Source organism: Ailuropoda melanoleuca, chromosome 14 (assembly GCF_002007445.2).
Source record: "Ailuropoda melanoleuca isolate Jingjing chromosome 14, ASM200744v2, whole genome shotgun sequence".
NCBI lineage: Eukaryota > Metazoa > Chordata > Mammalia > Carnivora > Ursidae > Ailuropoda > Ailuropoda melanoleuca.
The window spans coordinates 21,011,372-21,032,675 of NC_048231.1; the positions used below are offsets into that span (position 1 = coordinate 21,011,372).

Here is a 21,304-nt window from a genome sequence, read left to right on the forward strand (position 1 = left end):
ATCTTTTGGTACTGGTTGAAACTTGATTTGTGACCCAGTATGTGATGTATTCTGGAGAATGTTTCATGTGCACTCAAGAAAAATGTATATCTGTTGCTTCAGGATGGAACTCTGAATATATATGTGAAGTCCATCTGGTAGAAAATCTGTGGTGAAACCAGAACATTTCACTACTGCTTTGGAGAAGGGCTATTATACAACATTCAGTCAGCTGAAGATGCATTGGTAGAGAGGTGTGTATACATAAATTTCAAGTCTTTTTTGCTTGTGCAGAATCATCCAGATCTTCCCAAGACTGAATGGGTAGTCCTGTGGCTTTCTTTGTTTTCCATATTCCCAACAAGGCTACGTGAGCCACTTAAAACAGCATTCCTTAGGAGCCAACATGATAGGTGGATCAGATTTCCCTATGAAAAACAAACTGACCACCTATAGCAAAATATCAAAACAGACAAGTTCTTCTTTCCTTTTCCTTCTGGTTATGTATAATATGTCTCCTTTCAAGACTCTTATCCCCATCATACTTGTTCCTTCACAAGCCTAAACCTTGAGGTGATACGAAAGAGACTGACATCGAGGTAAGAAAATTCAATTCAGAAATGAAGAAAATGGGAAGGTATACAATACACCCCCAAAGCATCTCAATAATCCCTGCTACAGTACAATTCAGTGTACTGCTACAGTCCATAGATAAATATTGGCAGTGTGGAGGAGTTTATCTTTTTTTCCCTCTGGTGGTTAAAGGGCACCAAATAATACTGGGCAAGAGGAGTTTGCTGGGAGAGTTAGAAATAAAAAAAATTAACCAATTTTTATCCCTGTGATAATTCAATGCCAGTAGGAGGCAAGAACTGAAGAAGAGAAAGGACAAGTTTCATGCTAAAAAAAGAATTCCTCTAATCATGTGTCACCATCTCTTATTAAGAATCCAGGGAATCCGACAAATAGAACATTAGTTTCAGAAGACCCCTGTGGCCCTTTAAAGCCTTAAAAAATTACAGTAATAATAAGTTAGCTATTATTTTTCAGAGGCTTACAGAAGCATGGAAATCAGGTTGAAAAAGTTATGTCCAGATTTCAAGCTTTTGGAGCTGCTCTCTTAAGCTTAGTTGAATCTCCAAATACCTTTAAAAAGACATACAATTTAATGCAGATGGGATAGATATTTTGTTTAGTGGTAGTGTGAAATTTTGTCCTTACTGGCAGCAGCTAGTCGTCATCCTTTTCCAACTCAGGTTACATTAATAAGTACATTAAGACAATACATCAAAGAAATACTACAGCAAAGGGGGAAAAAAGTCCAAACTGACAAACACTTAAGGATTCACTAAGTTCTCTTGCAGCCTTCAACTTGGATCTCCCTCTGGGTTTTTCTGTGGAGAGGTGTAAGTCAGAACATTTTTCTCATAGATGCTAAACCATGGCATCAAATGGACAAAATGGTTATCAAGGGACTTTAAAAATCTGACCCCAAGGAATCCAGGACCCATAAAGGTAATTCAGAGGTATACTTCTGATTTGGGACAAATTCTAGATTAAAGAAATGATCCTCTCGGGTAAATGTTATAATAGATGAAACTAAGTCCAGCTTGTTTGGTTTTTTTTTAGTGTTCTACCACCTTCAGCTATCAGTCATCTCTGACAGCTCAAGCAGAAGGTCATCTTCATCTTTCCCAGGATCCAAGTCAATCTCAGCTTCTAATTTGCCTCCTATAATCTTCCATATTAGTTTCTCAAAATTATCCTCCACAGAAAGCAGGGGCTTTCCTGTTGAGGTGATCTGAGTCAGCGAGTTTTCATAGCCATCTGGGATGAAGAAGGGCCAGATGGTTCCGGTGGGGAGGAATCTGAAGAAGACTGGGTTGGAGGTAGCACAAGATGGTCTCTAGGTTTTTCCATCTCAGGAATAGTGACTGATTTGTCCTCAGAAAGGAGTGGGATAACTGCCACAGCTGCCTTTTGGTGGGGCTTTCCTGTAGGACGCCACTGGAGCTGAGTGGCTTCACAGCTGCAATGACAGCAGGGTGGACCTCCACTGCCTTGCCTTTGGGGGCCAATTTGGGGGATGAGACAACTTTAACCACAGATGGCTTCACATTGACTTTGGGTTTAGATTTACCCTTTTTTTCCAAGGTCTGTGCTGCACATTTCACATTTAATATTGTGTCCCCAGTGCCTGAGGTTTTTACCTCTGCCTTTTGGTGTGACTTTGTGGGAAGCCGCTTTGTCAGGTGCCGTGTGATGACCTGCACAGTAGTGAGCACTGGCTTCTCTGCTATCTGAGTATTCCAAGAGTCTCCATCTTCCCAAAGGGGTGTCAAAACTGATTTTTCCCTCTGTGAGTTTCCCCTCTCCAGCTATTTCGGCATGTGCTTCTCTCTCATGGTCTCACATCTCTTGACTTGAATTTTGGTGATGCCAACTCCTGTGGGCTCTACTGAAGCCTCTTTATCCTCTGTTCTAGTAACACTGCTCTGGGAATCAACTTCACTTCCTTCTTTTTTTTTTTTTTTTAAGATTTTTTTAATTTATTCTACAGAGATAGAGACAGCCAGCGAGAGAGGGAAACAAGCAGGGGGAGTGGGAGAGGAAGAAGCAGGCTCACAGCAGAAGAGCCTGATGTGGGGCTCGATCCCACAACGCTGGGATAACGCTGGGATAACGCCCTGAGCCGAAGGCAGACGCTTAACCGCTGTGCCACCCAGGCGCCCCAACTTCACTTCCTTCTTGAACTGTCTTCTCTTCTTTTATACCTGGTTTTGTTTTTGTTTTGTTTTGTTTTTTGTGATTTGGAGAAGCTGCCTTGCCCTGGAGGGTGGTCTCACGCTGAGGCTGGGAGCTGGTGCTGCACTCAGAGCTCTGCTGTACCTGTAGTGCCTTCTCCTGTTGAATTTCCTCCAGTGTCTTGACGTGCACCACCTGCCTAGACTTTGTTCCACCTGCGAGCTCCTCTGATTGTGCTTTGCTGGTAACTACAGGTGGCAAAACCACTGTTTTTTTTTGTTTGTTTGGTTGGTTTTTTGTTTGTTTGTTTTAATTTTTTTTAAAGATTTTATTTATTTATTCAACAGAGATAGAAACAGCCAGCGAGAGAGGGAACACAAGCAGGGGGAGTGGGAGAGGAAGAAGCAGGCTCATAGCAGAGGAGCCTGATGTGGGGCTCGATCCCATAACGCCGGGATCACGCCCTGAGCCAAAGGCAGACACTTAACCGCTGTGCCACCCAGGCGCCCCAAAACCACTGTTTTTTAAATTTCACTATCGGTCTTCAGCTTGATGCAAGGTTTTTTTGTTGCATTGTTTTTGCTTTTTTGTCTCTCCGCTTCCTGCTGCTGATGTTTCTTTTCAGCCAGGACCTCAGAGAAGGTTTTGATTCAGATAGTGGAGGGGCTTCTTGTTCCTAAAGTAAGATCATCAACTTTTGGAGGTCCTTCTGTCTTGAGTTTAGGTTGCAATTCTCCACATCTCTGACTGGCTTTTTCAAGAATTTCTTCTAGAGGCACCTGGGTGGCTCAGTCATTAAGCATCTGCCTTCAGCTCAGGGCGTGATCCCAGAGTCTTGGGATCAAGTCCCACATCAGGCTCCTCCGCTGGGAGCCTGCTTCTTCCTCTTCCACTCCCCTTGCCTGTGTTCTCTCTCTTTCTGGCTGCCTCTCTCTCTGAGAAAAGAAAGGAAGGAAGGAAGAAAAGAAAGAAAAAAATAATTTCTTCTAATGTCTTCACATGGATCTCACCAACTTTAGTGACTCTGCTGACTCCTCAATGTTTGGACCAGCTGACATGCCTAATCGCTCCTACAGAGACTTGGAAACGTGAACTTTCTTTGGTGCTTTGTCAGCGTTAGTGCCTAAGGCTTCCACTTTCTTCCCTAAACTCTGTGCAAGGCTACGCTTTAATGGAGGATCATTGTCACCACCTACTGAAAATTTTCATTTTCCCATCTCTCGGTGAGACTCAGTCTTACCAAGGGTTCTTCTCCTTGTTGGCTGGAAAGAGTTACTGTCCTCACTACAGTCCGGACATTGTCTTTTTCAGGACCTGGAGTGGGCTGAGGTTGGAGTAAAAGACTGGAAACTCCAGAAGTAACTTCACCTTGCTTCTTGGATTTTTCTTTCATTTTCTTTGACTTAGTTTCCTCAAAAGTTTTTATTCCAAAATTTGAACATTCACCTGTTTCAAATTGACCCCAGGTTTCTGGGCAGAGGCTGTCCATAATCCATCATGAGCTTCAGACGTGTGTGGGTTTCATCACCTTCCTTACAAAACTGATCATCACCGTCTTCATCATCATCCACAGCTTTGATTACAACTGGTAGATGGGTGGAGCCAGGAACATTCTCTGAGCTTTGTACTTTCATAACTTTCTGTAGCTGAGGGGAGGGATTAGACTGGACAATTTGTTCTGTGGAACTGTGAGCTGGTTAGCCTTCACATCCTCTTCTGGTGACTTAGGCACAGAGGACAACACAGTTTTGTTTGGAGGTAGAAAAAGGCCATCAACATAATAACATCCTCTGTTGTGATAGAAAGCCGAAGACCAGCTCCAAGTCCTCCTGAAATGGATTTAATCTTCCAAAAGACAACTCAATCACAGAAATCGTCTTAAAAATGCGATTGTTAGCTGGTTGCTCTCAGTAGGAACCTCTGTGTCTTCCCTGAGTTCCAATCTATTATGTCTTTTATTCACACTTAATACGAGTCCATTTTCCAGGAAATTTTTGGGCAAGGAACATCCCCAAATCCTAAAAAGCATCTCTATCACTAATTCCACCACTTCCTTCTCAAGATCCAGAACCAAGGCTGCAAGATGTCAACAACATGGGCCTTCCCCATAGGAACCTGCACCAATCATGGGAGTTTAGGGGGAGTTCTTCATGATGGTTTCAGCAATCCAAACCACGGACACTCTTCCCGACTCCCGCTTGCTGCCACACCCTCTTCTTTCTTTCTTAGCCGCTGCCACCCACCCTCCTCACAGCAGCAACACCCTAATGAATACATGTTTTAATCCATAGGGCAACAACTAAAATAATTGTAAAAGAATAGATGACTAACAAGCTAATAGTAGTGAGGAAGAGAATAATGAAAATTAATTAATACTAGGGGCGCCCTCAGTTAGAATGGCAAAAATAGACAAGGCAAGAAACAACAATTGTTGGAGAGGATGTGGAGAAAGGGGATCCCTCCTACATTGTTGGTGGGAATGCAAGTTGGTACAGCCACTCTGGAAAACAGTGTGGAGGTCCCTTAAAAAGTTAAAAATTGAACTACCCTATGACCCAGCCATTGCACTACTGGGTGTTTACCCCAAAGATACAGACGTAGTGAAGAGAAGGGCCATATGCACCCCAATGTTCATAGCTGCATTGTCCACAATAGCTAAATCGTGGAAGGAGCCGAGATGCCCTTCAACAGATGACTGGATTAAGAAGTTGTGGTCCATATATACAATGGAATATTACTCAGCTATCAGAAAGAACGAATTCTCAACATTTGCTGCAACATGGACGGCACTGGAGGAGATAATGCTAAGTGAAATAAGTCAAGCAGAGAAAGACAATTATCATATGATTTCTCTCATCTATGGAACATAAGAACTAGGATGATCGGTAGGGGAAGAAAGGGATAAAGAAAAGGGGGGGTAATCAGAAGGGGGAATGAAACATGAGAGACTATGGACTATGAGGAAGAAACTGAAGACTTCAGAGGGGAGGGGGTGGGGGAAGGGGATAGTCTGGTGATGGGTAGTAAGGAGGGCTTGTATTGCATGGTGCACTGGGTGTTATACGCAACTAATGAAGCATTGAACTTTACATCGCAATCCGGGGATGTACTGTATGGTGATTAACATAATATAATAAAAAAAAATCATTAAAAAAAAAAAATAAAACTATGAAAAACTACAAAAAAAAAAAAAATACTAGGGGCGCCCAGGTGGCTAAGTTGGTTCAGCATCTGACTTTGGCTCAAGTCATGATCTCAAGGTCCTGGGATTGAGGCCTGCCTGGAGCCCGCATTGGGCTCCGCTTTCAGTGGGGAGTCTGCTTTCCCTCTGCTGCTCCCCCTACTTGTGCTGTCTCCCTCTCTCTCAAATAAATAAAATCTAAAAAAAATTAATACAAAAAAGGGCAAGAAATTTGAAATAATGAAGAACTTCTAAAACAAATAGGAGATTTAACAGCAAATAATATTTACATTAATTGCATTAAATATAAAAGGACTTAATATTCCAATTTCAATACCTACCACGTAGGTTAATTTAAAAAAAAATTCAACTGTATGCTTCTTACAAGGGACACAATGATATAGAAAGACTAAAAGTATAAGGATAAAAATATTAACATGCAAACAATAACCAAGAGAAAATAGATATAAATATGCCACTATATATTAACCCTAAAGTCTTACTGTATATAAAAAGGGAAATTTTATTATGATAAAAAGGATTCCTATAGAGAGATATAATGATTCTAAATTTGAATATCTGTAGGAGCAGAGCTTCAAACCATGTAAAGCAGAAATTGACAGAACTGAAAAAATAAAATAGATACCCACCATCATAGTGGGGATTTGTTTCAACAGAGCTTTCTCCAATAGAACATGCATACAAGAAAAGTAAAAATACTGATAAGAAATTAATAAGGTTTGATCAATATAATTTGCCAACTTCACCTTATTGACTTGTATAAAATATTGTATCCAACAAGTGCAGAGTACATATTCTTTTCAAGGACACATGGAACATTTATCAAAATTGACCATATGTAGGGCCATGAAAGCAAGTCTCAATAGCTTACAAAAAATTAAAATCAAGTTCTCTGACTAGTAAACAATGCATTTCTAAATAAGCATGAATCAAAGAAGAAATCACAATAGGCACTAGAAAATAATTTTAGCTAAATGACAATAAAAATATGACAAATCTGGGGTGCCTGGGTGGCTCAGTCTTTGGGCGTCTGCCTTCGGCTCAGGGCGTGATCCCAGGGTCTTGGGATCAAGCCCCACATCAGGCTCCCGAGGAGGGAGCCTGCTTCCTCCTCTCCCACTCCCCCTGCTTATGTTCCCTCTCTCGCTGGCTTTCTCTCTCTCTGTTAAATAAATAAATAAAATCTTTAAAAAAAAATATGACAAATCAAAACCCATAAGATGCAGTTAAAGTCACACTCAGAAGAAAACGTATAGCTTTAAAAAGACAAGATTAGAAATGAAGGCTAAAAATAAATTATGTATGCATCTTTCACAAGAAGTTTATAAAGGAACAGTAAATTGAAACTAAAGAAAGTACAATATCCAAGAGAACTGAGAATCGAGGTCAGTAAGGACAACATTAAATTCAAAACAAAATCTTCAGACTCGAAAAATAATGTTAATTTATTATACCATTTTGATTCTCTGCCCCTTTCTCCAAAAAAATCAAAGAAACTAATTTGTAACAAAGCTCTATATACACCCTGCAGCTCTCAAAAATAACTGTTTTGTTATTATTTATGACCTTTTCCTCATAAAGATTCTAGTTAACATTTCCCTTAGAAATATCAATTTTTTTCCCTCTGAGTGGAACAGTTAATTCCGTAGAGCAAAGAAAACTACTAAATACAAAAACTAAAAAGAGGATGAGTTTGCAAGTGGATTTTTAAAAGGATATTTCTCTTATGTATATGAGGTATTCAGTTTAATATCTTAGAAAATAAGAGAATAACACATCTTGCATTCTCCAGATTTGCCTAATATATATCCTACATTATCATCTGCAAATGGTTTTAGTTGGCACAAAGGGTAAGTAAAGACTTTTGGACTCCTGCCACACAACTGCTTAATACCTTTATTTTGTAATCATTTATTGAGCAATGATTATAAACAAAGCATTATGCTACTTGCATGAGAGAAACAGAGCTGAAAAATCCCTCTCCTTCCCTCAGAGAACTGAGATAGAAAGCATGAAAGCAAATGTCAGTATAGAATGATTTGTCTCATCTACTCATCTACTGTCAACCCAACTTCCCTGGCACTCCCAGCAGAGAACTGAAGCCCTCTGATTTATTTATGCAGCAGAGTCCCTCACCAGGTTGGATTTGCTGCAAACATAGATACTGAACTAAGGTGTGCTGATGGCCAATGTCATCGCATATTGCTAGCACTTACTGAAAAGCCTCAGTGAGAACATTAGCAAGTTAAAGAACATAATGTTACTCTGTTGCATGGATGTCCTTCCTCAGCTGCCCTCCCTCTCTCTGTCCCTTTTTCAGTGGTGTGATTTGGTAAATTGGCTGAGTTAGGGCTACGGAAGGACTCGGAGCTCATCATCCCCACTTCTAACCTTATCCTTTCACTGCTTTTTCAAACTTCTCCTGCTAATGCACTATATTTTTCCTATGAGCTGGCTTCCCGGTTCTTGCTTAGATTGTGCTGATAGGAATTGCGATGGTAGAAAATATGCGCTAAAATTGTTGGGAACCTATAGCTGGCATTCCAAAGATAAAAAGCTACCTATTCAGTCAATAAATACAGTTATGTTTAACACAGTGCTAAAACTGTGGTCATTACATCTTACAGCTATACACAGGATTCAAAATAGTGGATCATTCTATTCTCACCCAAACCCTCTTCCCTTGGCCTCTGTGAGTCCACATTTCTGGCCATCCTCTACCACTGTGGTTGGTCTCACTTATTCTCCTTTGCTGGTTCATTCTTCTTCCTCATTTTTAAACATTGGGGTTCCATATGACCCAGGCCTGTGTCTTCTTCTCTTCTTACTCTACGATTCTCCTCCATGTGACCTTATCCAACTATTCTCAAGTTTATATCACTAGTCCAGGCCTCTCTTTTTAGCATTGGGCCATTTACCTGTCAGTCTCCTTGATGTCTCTTCTGAGATGTCTCATATATATCTCACTACTTAAATGCCCCAAGCTGAAATCGGCCTCTCCTTCTCCACCACTCCTCCATCTTACTGCCAATTCCAGGTACCTGAGGGGTATTACTCTACCTTCTTTCCTTATCACCCCCTTCTAATCCTTCACCAAGTCCTGTTGATTCTACTACGCTAATATATAAAAAACGTACCCCCTACCTCTCCATTGCTATGACCCTTGCACAAGCCATCATAATTTCTTTCTTGGAGTATAGTAATTTCATAGATTAACTCATCTTTCCAGTTTGGGCTTCCTCTAATTCATTTCTGCACCATAGCCTGAGTGATTTTTGCTCTTAGGATAAATCCAGGGTTTTCAACGGAAACTTCCAGGCCAGGACCATGGCTGGCCCCCGCCCACCTCTGCCTCCTCATCTTGCTCCATTCCTGCACACCTGTATTCTTTAATTCCTTGGACAGTCCAAGATCTTCCCCACCTGAAGGCCTTCAGATGCTTTTGCCTGTGTCTGCAAAGTTCTTTCGTTTCTCTCTTTGCCTATTAACTATACTGATTATTTATCTTTTCTTCCTGAATATTACTTATACATACCCTTGAGCCCACCCCCATCTACATTAGATTCCCCACCTGAATCTATCATTTAATCCTTTATTTTTGCTCTATAGAACTTACTGAAATGTGTGATAACAATACAAATGTATGATGATAATAGTTTCCACAAGGCAGTATGTTTTATGTGCCAATCACCCACACCCAACTAGGAAGAAACCATCAAACCAAGGCCCCAAAAGGGAACAATCAAATATATTCTGAAATTGCTCTTTTAAAATAATGAATTGGGGGAATGGGATAGGCTGTTGATGGGTATTAAGGAGGGCATGTATTGCATGGTGCACTGGGTGTTAAACGCAAGTAATGAATCATGGAACTTTACATCAAAAACTAGGGATGTACTGTATGGTGACTAACATAATATAATAAAAAAATTATTAATAAAAAATAAAAGAAATAAAATAATGAATTGAAAGAGAAGACCAGTCTGAATTAATGAAAAATATGATTGATAGAACATTTGGTATATGTTTAGCTATCCCTAATTGAGAACATACTATGTCCCAACACTATGCTAAATGTTCAACACATATTTACTCAATCTGCACCAATTCTCTGACGTAGCTAGTATAATTTTGCTGTACAAACAAACAAACAAACAACTGGGTTCCATAACTCTGTGCCTTTATATGTAAAGTATATTTTATGTAATTGGACCTTGCTTTAAATCCAGTCTGATGATCTCTGCCTTTTGGAGTATTTAACTCCATTGCATTTACTGCTATTATTGATACAGTTCAGTTGAAATCTGCCATTTTCCAATTTGTTTTCTATCTGTCTTCTTTGTTCCCTTATTAAACTCCTTTGTCCTCTTTTGGATTAATCAGGTTGTTTTTGCTTTTTTTATTATTCTATTCAACCTTTTCTTTTAACTTTTTAGCTCTTTGTAATATTTTTTTGTGGTTATTCAAGGGATTACAAAATACATCCTTCATTTATCATGGTCTACCAAGAAGGCTTATTATACCAATACTCATGCCTGGTAAGAAACTTTTGAAATTATTATTGCATTTACCTCCTCCCATCTTTTGAGGTATTTTTGTTATATATATTTTTTTCTATATAGGTTATAAATCTCACAGTACATTGCTATTTTTTAAAGAGTTAATTGACTTCTAAAGAATTTGATTAAAGAAAAACTAGTCTTTTATATATACTTGCATATTTAAAGTTTCCAGTGTTCATTCCTTCCATAGATCCAATCATTCCGTTTAACTTAAAGGACTTCTTTAAGCATGTTAGTGTGGTCCTGCTGGCAACAAATTTTCTCAGCTTTCTTTATCTGAAGACAATTTTATTTTACCTTAATATTTGAAAAGTATTTTAGCTGGGTATAGAATTCTGGCAAGGCATTTTGTTTCAGCCCTTTGAAGATATCTTTCAATGTCTTCTGGCCTCCATTGCTTCCAATGAATAGTCATTCCTATTCTTACCATTGTTCTCCTGTAGAGAACATGTCCTCTTTTCTCTGGCTGCTTTTAAGATTTTATGACTTTGGGGGCACCTGGATGGCTCAGTGGTTAAGCATCTGCCTTTGGCTCAGGTCATGATCTCAGGGTCCTGGGATTGAGCCCCATGTTAGTCTCCCTGCTCAGTGGGGAGTCTGCTTCTCCCTCTCCCTCTGCTGCTCCCCCTTCTTGTGCTCTCTCTCTCTCTGTCAAATAAAGAAAAATCTTAATTAAAAAAAAGGACTTTATGACTTTGGTTTTCAAAATAATATACCTAGGTGACATTTTCTTTGTATTTAACCTGCTTGGGGTTTTTGGACTTCCTGAGTCTATGGATTTCTGGTTTTGTTCGAATTTTGAAATGTTTGTTCAATACTTCAGTGGATTATGGTGGAAGTGACATCATGCATTTTCAGGCCCTGTTTCTAAGAGAACTGGCACATTTCACTTTAGATACTTGGAGCCTTAAGCCACTATGTAAGAACTCTGCTGAAAGGAAGACCATATGGAGAGCCCCTGAATTATTACATGGAGATGTGGAAAAGGGCCTAGCTGAGCTTAGCTGCTTGGTTTTTTTTTTTTAAAGATTTATTTATTTCTTAGAAAGCTAGAGAGAGAAGGAGGTAGGGGGAAAGGGAGAGGGAGAGAGAAACTTAAAAAGACTCTGCACTGAGTGTAGAGCCTGATGCAGGGCTCAATCTCATGACCCTGAGATCAGACCTGAGCCGAAACCAAGAGTTGTTCGCTTAACCAGCTGTGCCACCCAGGCACTCCTAAGCCTAGCTTTCTAACAATCACCTTCAAAGGGCCAGGCATAGAAGCACAGCTATCTTAGACCCTCTATATTGATCCAGACACCAGCTAAAAAACAAGCAGTGATCCCAGTGGAGGCCACATGAAGCAGAAGAAAAGCCCAGTCTACCACTGCCTGAAATCCAAATCCACAACATCATGAGCTCTATACAAGATGGTTGTTATTTGAGCCACTTAGTTTGGGGTAATTTGTTATACAAGAGATATCCAAAAGACGTAGCAGTTACATATCAGCTAACGATGGGTAAAAGACATTGAGGATTTATAAGAGAAAATTATAAGAGTAGCAGGTTTCTTTATAAGATATTGAGAGTCCTAAGTGGAAACAAATCAGTTCTCCTGGGTTTTAAACTTCAGCTGGGATACAGTCTGGCCCCCCCAAATATACTTTTTTTTTTTTCAAGGATTCATTTCTTCATTCGAGAGAGAGAAAAGGGGAGAGAATCTCAAGCAAGCTCTCTGCTGTGAATGAAGCACAGCGCTCAATGTCACAACCTGAGCTGAAACCAAGAGTCAGACGCTCTTGCCATTCAGGTGCCCCCAAATATACATTTGATAAAGACTTACACCTGTAAAATGGTGAAACACTGGCCCCTTCCATCTTCTCTTTCATGTTTTCTATAAAGAAGCCAATAGCACATGGATTGTTGCCATTATTATTCCTACTAATAGCAGCTACCAATTACTGAATACCTTTTATGGGCAAGCACTCTGCTAAAAGGGCTTCACTTATCCCACTTAATCCCACTTAATCTCACTAAGCATCAGTTTCCACTATATAAAATGAAGATGGTAATACGTACCCCACAGGGCTCTTGCCCAAATTTACTCAGCTAAGCATTTTCAGAGTCAGAATTTGAAACCAAGAATGCCTCCAAAACTAACGCAAAACCATAATATCTCTTCAGTTAAAAACAGAAACAAAGAAAACGCTACCCTCGAAGGGTATTTTTACTTTTATGTGGATTTTTTGAAAATCACAAGTAAATAAAAATTCTATAACTAGGTAGATAAAAAGTGCAACTTATGGCAGATAGTGTGATAAGGTTTAATATTCACTGCTTCACTAAATTGAGTCAAGTGGATTTATTGGGGGTTTCAAGAGTACCAGTTTTAGTCCTGATAATTAGATAATTATGCAATTAGCTGTATGCATCTTTCAGGCAATTTGGAAAATCATTTTTATAATGTCCTATTCCTAGTGGAAAATCTACTGGTAAACTTACATTTTCTTCATTCTGCTTTAAAAATCTGAAGATATAAACTGTCTTTGAGTTAGTGGTGAAATACTTCTTTGGTAATTACCAAAGTAGAATAATTAAGATTTCTCTCATTGAAAAGTCTTGATAATTTGGAGATAACTTTTTCTGTGAATTTATGCTGAAAAGTTACTGCTAGTCTAAAAATCAGGACTTTAGAAGCTAAGGATCTAGTATATACCAAGAGCTTTGACAGACTTTATACTTTTTGACCTAGTAATTCCACTTCAATAAATTTTCCCTAATAAACAGAGGAGTGAGAGTTTACATAAAAGCCCTTTGTCTCATAGTTAATTTATAAGAGCAAAAATTTGGAAACTACTCAAATGCTCAGCTAGAAGGGTTTAATATGAAATACAGAGCAACCATGAGAAATCTGTTGTCACAGACTATTTACCCCAGAGAAATACTTTTGATATAATGCCGTTTTAAAAGCACAAAACATACTTAAAGACAGAAAAAAAACCACTGATTTTCTTCATATCATGGAATAATGAGAGGTTTCATATCTTTACTGATGTGAATGTGTTTAAAACTTCTTACAATGTATATATATTATTTTTATGGTCAGATGAAATAAACTTTTTAAAAATTAAGGGTTCCTTCAATATACAGCAATCTTAAAATTAATACTTGATGTAAAAATACTACATGGGTGACTTATTATGTGATTTTAAAAACCTATCAGAAAATGTTACTTTAAAATTAATTTACCTAATTCTTAGTCCCATTTTTCACCTCAGGATTGTGCAGGCTTTAAGGTATTTAAGGTAACAAAATTATGGCTTTGCCAATAAATACACACCTTCTTTTTAAAGTAGTTAAGTAATTAGTTACTACTTCTCTCTACCTCCTAGAGCACACGGTAAAGTTGCACATAATAAATGTCCAATAATTATTCCTTTAGTTTTTTTTTTTTAAAGATTTTATTTATTTAACTGACAGAGATAGAGACAGCCAGCGAGAGAGGGAACACAAGCAGGGGGAGTAGGAGAGGAAGAAGCAGGCTCATAGCGGAAGAGCCTGATGTGGGGCTCAATCCCATAATGCCAGGATCACGCCCTGAGCCGAAGGCAGACGCTTAACCGCTGTGCCACCCAGGTGCCCCATATTCCTTTAGTTTTAACCAATCTCTCCCCACTAGAGCAAGCAGACCTAGTCAAAGACAGAGTGGCCTGCCTTTTTTTTTTTTTTTTTAACTACTGGTATTTAAAAGCAGACTAGAAAAAAATTGAAAATCAAATTGAAGTAAGTTGAAAAGAAGCTGAGGGATGGCCAAGACCTAGGTTTTTGGCTCTTATATTCGGTTTCTTGTTTTACACAATGTAGTCTTACACATTACTGCATTTTTATTTCTTAAAATTCCAACTATGCCAGCTGGGGCAGCTTCTCTTCTCTTCCGATATCTCATTCCAATTCAGGGTCCTTGCCCGTGCAAGCCTGCAACCTTCTCATCTCCTTTGGTGCCATCTTACTTTGCAGGTGAAAAGTGATGTCAGTTTCATTCCTGCCCTCAATTTGTTTCCCAGCGTGGCATGCTTTCTACTCATGAACTGGGGGTGTTGAGGGTGTGGGCAAATATCTCTAAGAGTAAGGATCATAGTCAAATGCCATGATCTAATGCCAGTTGAATAGTTAAGAGAGAAAAGGGGGCACAGGACGATGGAAGGAAAAAAGAAGTTGGAAAGTTCTTGATAGTAGAAGGATTTAAGCCTTCATATCTCTTCCCTTTGCTTTTCTCTCCCCAACCTGGGGACTCTCTTCTGTCACTTTGCTGATTTCCCACACTGTGTGGGGTGCAGGCTGGGGTGCTAAGTGCCTGCCACAATGCCAGCTGTTTTGAACAAGCCAATTTCTCTATTCTTTTCTGTTATGAAGAATGAATAAGTGGGGGCACCTGGGTGGCACAGTAGGTTAAACATTGGACTCTTGGTTTCAGCTCATGTTGTGATCTCAGGGTCATGAGATCAAGCCCCCCCAACCCCACCCCCGTTGGGCTGTATGCTCAGCGTGAAGTCTGCTTAAGATTCTCTTCTTCCTGCAGTGCCTGGGTGGCTTAGTCGGTTAAGCGTCTGCCTTTGGCTCAGGGCGTGATCCCAGGGTCCTGGGATTGAGCACCACATTGGGCTCACTGTCAGCGGGGAGCCTGCTTCTCCCTCTCCTGCTCCCCCTGCCTGTGCTTTCTCTCTGTGTCAAATAAATAAATAAAATGTAAAAAAAAAAAAAAAAATTCCCTTCTCCCTCTGCCCTTCCCACAGACACTCCCTTGCTCTCTCTCTAAAATAAATATATAAATCTTAAAAAAAAAAAAAGAGGAATAAATAACTGTTTCCCAGAAGAAGAAAAAGCCCCGAATCTTGCCCTAGGATTAAATGAGCCTAATGTATGCTGAATTATTGATCTGCTGGTTTGTGAAAACACAGCACACTTGGCGTCACTGTTAACACTTGTCATTGAAATGTCCATTTTATTTGAAATCCAATGAAGGGAAATTAAGCAATAGGATGTATTTAAATTTCTTTTTAGTTTTGGTGGATGATCTCCTTTAAACACCATTAAAAAATAATGATAAATAAAACACTATGTGGAGTTAGAAGTCCTAGGTTAAGGCCCCGGGTTGCCTCTGTGTAACAGGAGATCAGTCACTTAATCTTGCTAAATGTGTCTTCATTGTTTTGCCTGCAAAATGAAGAGGATTATTACCTGCTTCACGCCCTCATAGGTAGAACCATCCTAAGTGATAGTGTACTCAGTCCCTGGTTACCTTTACTCTCCAAGGCTGAGCTTTTCTGATCCATAAGCTCCAAGATCCTCAAATATTTTCCTGACACAGCTAAATCGCCCCACTCCATAGAAAAGCATATTCGAAGATTGAAGCAGACTATCTGGCACTTTATATATTTTTTAAAATCTTTCTATAGAATAAATATTCCTTTGTGGCTTTTTTTAATTGGGGGAATTTTTTTTTTTTTAAAGATTTTATTTATTTATTCGACAGAGATAGAGACAGCCAGCGAGAGAGGGAACACAAGCAGGGGGAGTGGGAGAGGAAGAAGCAGGCTCATAGCGAAGGAGCCTGATGTGGGGCTCGATCCCATAACGCCGGGATCACGCCCTGAGCCGAAGGCAGACGCTTAACCGCTGTGCCACCCAGGCGCCCCGGGGGAATTTTTTGTATGCCTTTTATTTTTAAAAAAAATTTTTATAATAATATTTTTTATTTTATTATGTTAATCACCATACAGTACATCCCTAGTTTTCGATGTAAAGTTTTTTAAAATTTTAAACAAGATAAAATAGGGGCGCCTGGGTGGCTCAGTTGGTTGAATGTCTGACTCTTGGTTTCAGCTTGGGTAGTGATCTCAGGGTCCTGGGTTTGAGCCCCGGCAGGGTCAGCAGGTGTCCATTGGGCTCCTTGCTCAGCTCAGGGAGGAGTCTGCTTCTCTCCCTCTCCTTCTGCCCCTCCCCTCGCTCACGGATACGTACACTCCCTCTCTAAAGTAAATAAGTAAATCTTAAAAAAAAAAAAAAAAAAAGATAAAATAAAAAGTGAAACGTACACATTCCTAGCCACCAAACCTACCTACCAGAGACAACCATGATGAACACCATGTTCTGTATTTTAAGAATTGTATTGATGCTTATTGTATTAGTTTGGGTAGGCTAATAACTATAAGAAATAGACAAAAATAAAACTCTGTAACAGCCCGAAGGGAGCTGAAGGTTATTTCTTGCTCGTGGGACAGTACGTTGTGGAGGGGAAGGAGGGCAGGTCAGTGCTCTCCCATGCCGTCACTCAGCGACCCCGGCTGCTGATCCAGGGACCCTGCCATCCTCAGCTCTTGTTCAGACCCCTCTGGGGGACAGCTCAATGCCAACCTACCGTGCTGGAAATATATACATGCTTCCTCTCTCTCGGTGTCCCCAGCTTCCTGGCAACACAGCTAGCCTCCTGCACTCTCAGGCTGTGATTGCTTAACTCAAAATTGAGCAATTCAAGTTCACCCCCTATTCAGGCTTGGAACGTACTCAAATTTAGACTCCCCTGTCACACTTGTCCTCTTATCAGAGGTTTGGGAGTGCTCACCTACTGTTCCTCTCTGCTTTCTATCTTTGAAAACGTTATACCAGCTGCATTCACTTCTGACACCATTTCCACTTAGCTAAGTGGGCAGTTTATGCCCCTTCCCCTTCACCACTTCAGGAGAGATTTTATTTTCTAGCTTTAAGATATAATTGATATGTAAGGTAAGGTTAAGGTGAACGATGTGTTGATTTGATACACTTACATTACTGCAAAAAGATTACCACCGAAACATTATCTAACACTTCCATCCTGTCACATAATTACATTTCTTTTTTATGGTGAGCACACTTAAGATCTCTCTTAGCAACTTTCAAGGATGTAACGCAGTATTCTTATTATATTATTAGCTATAATCGCCATGCTGTGCATTAGATCCCCAGAATTTGTTAGTCTTATAAATGGATGTACGCTTTGACGCTATCCCTCCCCAGCCTCTAGTAACCACCACTCTACTCTCTATTTCTCTGAGCTTGGCTTTTTTCAGATTCCACATATAAGTGAGGTCATGAGGTATTTATCTTTCTCTCAGCAGAGATTTTTTTTTTAAGTCACTTGTGATCATGAGCAGCTGACTATCTTCTTACCTCAGAAAGCGGCTTCTTTTCCTCGATGTTTTCTTGTGCTAACTCTTGCCTATCTTCGATTTCCCCTAAGAACTCCACCTCCTCTGGGTCTCCCCTCTCCTGGCAGCCTCTCCCGCCTCTTTCAACCATGTTGGCTGCAGCCTACTTCAGTCGGCTGGAGCCCACAGCAGTTTCTCATTTCTCTCGTGCGCTCTCTCTAAAGCTGCTTCCGCTGCCTGCCTTTCATTATGACATTCTCTCAAGTCCGGCTTCTTCAACATTAGTCTGTCCTGGAGCAGTTTGCCAGACCGCAAACCACACTCCGTTGCCAAACTCTCCTAACTGGTTTATATTTGATTGACAGCAGTTCAAACCCTTCTCCCCCCATGGAAAGCTCTGGCGAGGAGTTTATGGCTCATCATGCAGAGAGAGGGCACTTCAACTCGGAATAGTCTAAAAGTATCTTAGAAGGGCAAGGCGGGAGCAGCTATTGTGCAATAAGGTAGCCAACCATCCCGGTTTACCCAGGACAGACAGAGCTCCAAAAATACAGGGCTTTTGGTTTCAAACCAGGACAAAATTTTAAATCTACTCTAAAGTGGTTCCTTCCATGCAGGATCTTGATTTTGAGGTGAGGGATTCTAAGGGTCTGGGGATATAAACTGTTGATGGTTTCTGTTGAAGCATAGATGTGTCTTTCAAGAAGTTCCAATAAAGAACAATAAAGTTATCTGTCCGGGCAAAAATGCTAATGAAGACAATGGACTAGTAAGTTTATATTGATAAGACAGTAAGTTGAGGTGGGGGCAAGAGAGTTTTATTATTATTTTTATTTTTATTTTTGAGAGAGCAAGTGCATGAGCAGAGGGGTGGGGGGGTGCTGCAGGGGCAGAGGGAGAGAGAGAGACCCTTAAGCAGGCTCCAGGCCCAGGGCTGAGCCCAACACAGGCCTTGATCTCACAACCTGAGATCATGACCTGAACCAAAATCAAGAATCTGATGCTTAACTGACTTAGCCACCCAGATGCCCCAGTAGTTTCTGATTCTAGCCTCTCCTTCCCAATATCTGGTTCATACTCCACATCTTCAGTCAAATACCACACCTAGTGTTTTGGGTTTTTTTATTTTGTATGAACACTGCGGCACCTCCACCCTCAAGTCTCTGATGTCTGTTCTAGCTTTCATTCCACTCAGGAGAATAACAATAATAAAACTGTTGTTCATAGAGCCTTCACTGTGTGCTAGGCTACATGTCAAACCCTGTATAGATATTATTTTATTTTCACAAGAATCCTGTGAAAGATGTGCTATTATTATCCCTATTTTATAGATGAGGGAACTATGGCTCAGAGAGGTCAAGACACTTGCGCAAGGTTATGTAGCCAGAAGGAAGAGGCAGAGAGAACATTTGATCTCAGTTCCATCTGACCATTCAGCAGTAAAAAGGAGCAAACTACTATGTACACCAGCTGTACATGAAGTTCATGCAAATTCTTCTTCAGTAAAACCATTTTTAAAAATCCAGGGCTGGATTCTAAGTCTTCTAGTTGTTACTATCAGCGAGTTGATGCAGGTTCCTTTAGCCTTAGGTGCCATCCCTAAGGGGAAAGGATACGGGTCTTATGGGGTTCTTCTGTCCCCTTCATATAAGCGTAGAGAGTACCTTTCAACTCTTTCAACCAATGTACATGTGTTGAATACATTCAGTTATACTGACGAGAACCTCTTTCTAACATCATGAGCCTCACTAATGCTAACTGTGCACTTTGATTGGCATGGATATAACCCTAAGTATGGAAGTTGCAGACGTGTGTAATATCACAGCATAGGTGCCGAAGTCTTCAGTTACTGGTATAGAAAAATCAGCTCGAGTGAACTGTTAAGACTCACTACATCCACTCCCTCTGAAATAGCAGTGGGACAGAGGAAGCTCACCGCCCTTACTGCCTTGCTGTCATCCATCATTTAGTCTGCTCAGCTTCCTGCTCCAAGGCCAGGATACGTGCTATTGTTAATAATAAAGATATCAGTTCTCAACAAACCATTGGATGGAGCTTTTCTTTTCTATTTAAATATAAAAAGTTGGGGGAGATGGGAAAGGCTGTGAGACTACAATTAAGAGAAAGGTCACCCATACGTTCAAATGGACTGGAACTAAGTCAGTTCAGGGGGAGGGCAGAATAGCCAATGTGTCCCTGGGACGAGCCAGGAGGAGCTTGCTGCTGAGGGGACTGATTCCCAGCAGAAACAGTCCCTGGGGCACCACATATACGTGTACTCTTCTCATGAACTTTTGTCAAACCTGTTTCATATTATTTTAACTTCGGTAAGAACAGAAATGGATGTATTATAGCGAATGTGTTTCCTGTAACTCTTACAGAGAGATTCGGAACACCAGAAGCTTAACTTCCATAGACCCTGATGCCCTAAAAGAGCTCCCACTCTTGAAGTTCCTGTAAGTATTAACTCCTATCCCATCCTACCTTTTTTTTTTTTTGAGAGAATTCTAATGCTGTTATCTGCCAGGAGTCTCCCTAGGATGATGTGGGCCAGGGTCATTTTAGTGGTATATGGCCTGAGACAAATCACATCCTGTGATTGACTCCCTACCCTTTCCCATCAGACAAGGTATCAGGTGAAATGATCCACATTTGAAAAACCTATTTAAAAGTCAGCACATAATGCTGGAACCAAAGACTTGATCCAAGAGACATGAGGGAGAAAATACCATGATGTATACATAGTCTTTAAATGGACTGTAACAGAATAAAGCAAAACAAAAAACTCTGAGAGTCCATTGGTTAATTTTATTAGAAAATGGGTATCAAAACAATGTTAAAGTGACTGTTACACAGAAAGAAAAAAAAAAGTCACAAAGGGCAGAACCCAAACTCTTGGAGGCTGGGGGGACAAAAATGGAAGAGACAACACTATTGCTTTGCTTTGGCGACACCTTATGAGCTAGCTATAAACTCCCTGAGGGCAGGAACCACAGCACCTTACACTCTCTTGCATCTTTACAGCCTGGCACAGAGTAGGTGCTCAATAAAAACGTGTTCAGTGGATGTGTATGTATGGCCTTGGGTCCTCTAGGCACCAACGGGAAGAACCTATCCCTTCTTCCCTTCTTTCCTGCTCACAGGCACTGTGAAAGATTAGAATACAAAAACTTTACAAGAGGAAACAATTAAATCACAATACCCAGAAATAATCATTATTAACATATTAGTTTGTGTCCATCTAGGGCTTTTAAATAATAGCGTACATCCATAGAAGTTACCCAGGAAAATAAGGGGGAGGGGTAGGAGAAAAACACAGGTGTAGGGACTAGCATGATAAAGACACAAAGGTGTGGAACTACATGGCTCATCTGGGGTCCTAAAAATAGTTCGGGACTGAAGAGGTGGGAGTGGGAGATGCAGGGAGAATAGACGAGCACAGTGATGGGAAATGTGGCTGGAGGGGTATCTGGGAAATAATAAAAACTTATGGGACAAGCCAATCACTCCTGTGTGGACCCTGAGTTTCAGTCAATCAATAATTCTTTGATACGATGATCCCTTAGTATGTGCAGGGCTCTGTGGGGAACCTGTAAGATAACATTGTCCTTAACTTCAAGAAGCTTACAATGTAGTTGGGAAGATATTGTACA

At 40.3% G+C, this 21,304-nt stretch overlaps 1 protein-coding gene and 1 pseudogene across 1 annotated transcript in view; one reads left to right on the forward strand and one right to left on the reverse strand.

Annotated features, from left to right (window-relative positions):
- TSHR (thyroid stimulating hormone receptor) overlaps positions 1–21,304 on the forward strand; it is a 160,976-nt gene that overhangs the window by 96,135 nt on the left and 43,537 nt on the right. The window contains exon 5 of the mRNA XM_034643266.1: positions 20,033–20,107. Within this exon, the coding sequence (XP_034499157.1) occupies positions 20,033–20,107 (75 nt within the window). The remainder of the gene's footprint in view (positions 1–20,032; positions 20,108–21,304) is intronic.
- LOC109489482 lies at positions 1,622–17,802 on the reverse strand (annotated as a pseudogene).